The sequence below is a fragment of the Larimichthys crocea genome, chromosome X (assembly GCF_000972845.2).
Source record: "Larimichthys crocea isolate SSNF chromosome X, L_crocea_2.0, whole genome shotgun sequence".
Lineage (NCBI taxonomy): Eukaryota > Metazoa > Chordata > Actinopteri > Sciaenidae > Larimichthys > Larimichthys crocea.
This window is the reverse complement of record NC_040020.1, coordinates 805577-811094: the sequence shown is the minus strand read 5'-3', so window position 1 is coordinate 811094 and position 5518 is coordinate 805577. Positions and strand designations below refer to the sequence as shown.

Here is a 5518-nt window from a genome sequence, read left to right as displayed (position 1 = left end):
CAATAGACTTCATCCCTCTGTAATTACACTTTAATACCTGATCTGAACCGAAGCATACACATTAAAAAAATGTCCTAGAAACTTGATACTTGCTTTCTTATAGCTGTCATTTATGTGTTTAACAAAGTTCGGAATAAAAATAATAATAAAATAAAAAAATGAATATAAAATTGATGATAAAACATATAATACCATTTTGAATAAAATAATATAATAATAATAAAAATAAGTACAGTAATATGTTTTGTTGTATTGTTGTTTCTGCAGGCGGTTTGTTGCTGCTGATGACTGGCTTGGCGTCTGACCAATCAGAGGGCAGAAAAAAGATTTTGGATGCTGTGATTGGTGGAGCTGCTTTGTCCAAATTCCAGAGCATGATGGAGGCTCAGGGTGTAACCAATGAGACAGCTCAGTCGCTGTGCTCCGCCCACACAGATTACTTCAACATCCTGAGGCCGGCCGAGCATCGCGTGGAGCTGAAGACAGTTGCAGGCGGTAAGGAAATCAATCAATCAATCAATCAATCAATCAATCAATAAAATAACTTTTGTTTTGTATATAAAGTCAAATGAATAACTGATTCATATTAAGATGTGACGTTAAGGGAGAGAACTGAGCCGAACGTCGGTCAGTGATCAGCTGTGATTCAGCCTCTGTGTGTCTCTGCAGGTTCGGTTCTGGACGTCGATGGTTTGGTTCTAGCTGAAGTTCTTCATAAACTGGGGGCCGGTCGATCGAAGGCCGGAGAACCTGTCAATCATAGTGTAGGGGCGGAGCTTCTGGTGTCGCCGGGTCAGGAGGTCAAATTAGGTGAGAGGTCGATGATGACGATGACGACGACAATGACGATGATAATGATGACGATGACGACGATGATGATGACGATGATGATGATGACAATGACGACGACGATGACAATGACGATGACGACGATGATGACGACGACGACGATGGCGACGACGATGACGACAATGACGACGATGATGACGACAATGACGACGATGATGACAGTGACGATGATGACGACAGTGACGATGATGACGACAATGACAATGACGACGACGATGATGATGATGCCGATGATGATGACAATGACGACGACGATGATGACGACGACAGTGACGACGATGCTGACGACGATGATGATGACGATGATGATGACGACAATGACGACAATGATGACGACTGACAACGACGATGACAATGACGACGATGATGACGACGACGATGACAATGACAATGATGACGATGATGACGACGACGATGATGACGATGACGACGGCGATGATGACGACGATGACAATGACGATGATGATGACGACGATGATAATGACGACGACGATGACGACAGTGACGATGATGACGACAGTGACGACGGTGATGATGACGACGACGACGACGACAATGACGACGACGATGACAATGACGATGATGATGACGACGATGATGATGACGATGATGACGATGATGACGATGATGATGACGACGATGATGACGACGACAATGACGATGACGACGACAACGACGATGACGACGATGACTACGATGATGATGACGACGATGATGATGACGACGACGACGACGACGATGATGACAGTGACGATGATGATGATGACGACAACGATGATGATGACGATGACGACGACGACGATGACGACGATGATGATGATGATGACGAGATGACGACGACGATGACGATGATGACGACGATGACGACGACAATGACAACGACGATGACAATGACGACGATGATGATGACGACGATGACAATGACGATGACGACGATGATGACGACGACGATGACGACGATGACTGACGACGACGATGACGACGACGACATGATGAGAGACAGACGAATGATGACGACGATGACGACGACGATGATGACGACGACAATGACACGATGAGACGATGACGAGACGAGATGATGCAGAGAGGACAATGACCGAGATGACGACAATGACGACGATGAAAACGACGACGATGAATGATGATGACGAGATGACGACGATGAGAGACGATGATGACGATGACACATGACGACGACGATGACAATGACGATGACGACGGATGATGACGACGAAGACGATGGAGACGAACGATGACGACAATGACGACGATGATGACGACAATGACGACGATGATGACAGTGAACGATGAATGACGACCGTGACGAGATGACGACAATGACGACGACGATGATGAGATGCCGATGATGATGACAATGACGACGAACGATGAGGACGACGACAGTGACGAACGATGCTGACGACGATGATGATGACGTGATGATGACGACAATACGACAATGATGACGACTGACAACGACGATGACAATGACGACGATGATGACGACGACGATGACATGACAATGATGACGATGATGACGACGACGATGATGACGTGAACGACGGCGATGATGACGACGATGACAATGACGATGATGATGACGACGATGGAGAATGACGACGACGATGACGACAGTGACGATGATGAGACAGTGACGACGGTGATGATGACGACGACGACGACGACATGACGACGACGATGAAAATGACGATGATGATGACGACGATGATGATGACGATGATGACGATGATGATGATGACGACAATGATGACGACGACAATGACGATGACGACGACGATGAGACGATGACTACGATGAGGATGACGACGATGATGATGACACGACGACGACGACGATGATGACAGTGATGATGGGATGAAATGACGACGACGAGGATGATGACGACGACGACGATGACGACGATGATGATGACAGTGACATGATGATGAGAGACGAGATGAAGACGACGATGACGATGATGACGACGATGACGACGACAATGACAACGACGATGACAATGACGACGATGAGATGACGACATGACAATGACGATGACGACGATGATGACGACGATGATGACGACGATTGACGATGACGACGACGATGACGACGATGATGATGACCGACGATGACGACGACGACGATGAGTGACGACGATGAATGACGAGACGAATGATGACGACGACATGACGACGATGATGACGATGACAGGACGATGATGATGCCGATGATGATGCAATGACGACGATGACGATGCGACGACGATGACAACGACGACGAGGATGACGAGATGACGAGATGACGACGATGATGACGAGAGATGAGACGAGATGACGACGACGACGATGACGACGACGATGATGACGACGATGATGGACGACGATGACGACGACGAAGGACAACGACGATGACAATGACGACGATGATGACAGATGACGAGGCGAGGACGATGATGATGCCGATGATGATGACAATGACGACGATGACGATGCTGACGACGATGACAACGACGACGATGATGATGATGACGAGATGACGACGATGATGACGATGATGACGATGATGACGACGATGATGATGACGACGATGACAATGACGATGATAATGACGACAGTGACGATGTGACGACAGTGACTGACGATGAAACGAGAGACGACGACGACGATGACTGACAGTGACGATGAGTGATGATGACGACGACGATGATGATGACGAGAGGATGATGAGACAAAACGACGACGATGACAATGACGATGATGATGACGACGATGATGATGACGATATGATGATGAGATGACAAGACGACGACGATGACGATGACGACGATGATGATGACATGACGACGATGATGAAATGACGACGACGTGATACGACGACATGACGCGATGATGACGACGATGATGAGATGACGACGACGATGATGATGATGACGATGATGATGACGACGATGATGACAACAATGACGACAACGATGATGACGACGACGACGATGAATGATGACGATGATGATGATGACAGATGACGACGACGACATGACGACGACGACGACGATGATGACGACGATGACGACGACGATGACGATGATGATGATGACGATGATGAGACGACGACGAGGACGACGATAGAGACAATGACGACGATGATGACGACGATGAGATGACGACGATGATGAAATGACGACGACGATGGATGACGACGACGGGACGACTATGATGACGACGATGACGACGATCACGACGACGATGACGACGATGATGAGACGACGATGATGAACGACAATGACAATGACACGATGATGATGACGACGATGATGAATGACGACGATGATGATGACGACGACGACGTGATGATGACGATATGGATGACGATGATGATGATGACATGACGAACGACGAATGAATGGATGAGACAATGACGATGACGACGATGATGTGATGATGACGAGATGACGACGACGATGATATGATGAAGACGATGACGACGACAATGACAACGACAATGATAACGACGATGATGATGACGACGATGACAATGACAATGACGACAATGATACGACGACAATGACGACATGAGGACGACGACGTTGGACGATGACGACGATGATGATGACGACGACGATGACGACGACGACGATGATGACGACGATGACAATGACGATGATGACGACGACAATGACGACGACGACGATGACGACGAGGAGATGACGACGATGACGACGACGATGACAATGACGATGATGATGACGACGATGAGACAGTGACGAGGAGACGACAATGACGATGACGACGACGATGATGACGACGATGACAATGACGATGATGACGACAATGAAGACGACGATGACAGTGACGAGATGATGAGGATGATGACGACGACGATGACGACGACAATGACGACGATGATGACGACAATGACGACGATGAGATGACGACGATGACGACGACGACGATGACAAGACGACAATGATGACGACGCGATGACGACACAATGACGACAATGATGATGACGAGAAGACGACGACAGTGACGACGATGACGATCTGACGACGATGAGGATGAACAGACGATGATGACGACGATGACGATGATGATGAAGACGATGATAATGACGACGACGATAACGACATACGATATGACGACAGTGAGACGACGAGGATGACGACGACGACGACGATGACGACGATGATGACAGTGACGATGATGATGATGACGACGACGATGAGATGAAAACGATGATGACGACGACGAAGATGACGACGATGATGACAGTGACAATGACGATGATGATGACGACGATGAGAGACGATGATGATGATGACAAGACGACGACGAGAGACGACGACGAGATGACGATGATCGACGACGACGATGACGACGACGACGATGACGACGACGACGATGAACGACGATGACGACGATGAGATGATGACGATGACGACGATTGATGATGACGACGACGATGACGACGATGATGACGATACGACTATGACGACTACGATGAACGACGATGATGATGACGACGACGATGATGAAGACGATGACGACGATGACGACAGACGACGATGAGGACGACGATGATGACGTGACGACATGACGACGACATGATGATAGACGACGACGACGAGTGAAGAAGACGACGATGAGAATGATGACGCAAAAAAAAAAAAAAA

The 5518-nt window shown here is 47.8% G+C and overlaps 1 protein-coding gene across 3 annotated transcripts in view; it reads left to right on the top strand.

Moving 5' to 3' along the window:
- The window catches only part of tymp (thymidine phosphorylase), a 30228-nt gene that overhangs the window by 14945 nt on the left and 9765 nt on the right, over positions 1 to 5518 (top strand). For all 3 annotated transcript variants that reach the window (XM_027282503.1, XM_027282501.1, XM_027282502.1), the window contains 2 exons: positions 268 to 495; positions 670 to 810. In XM_027282503.1, the coding sequence (XP_027138304.1) occupies positions 268 to 495; positions 670 to 810 (369 nt within the window). The remainder of the gene's footprint in view (positions 1 to 267; positions 496 to 669; positions 811 to 5518) is intronic.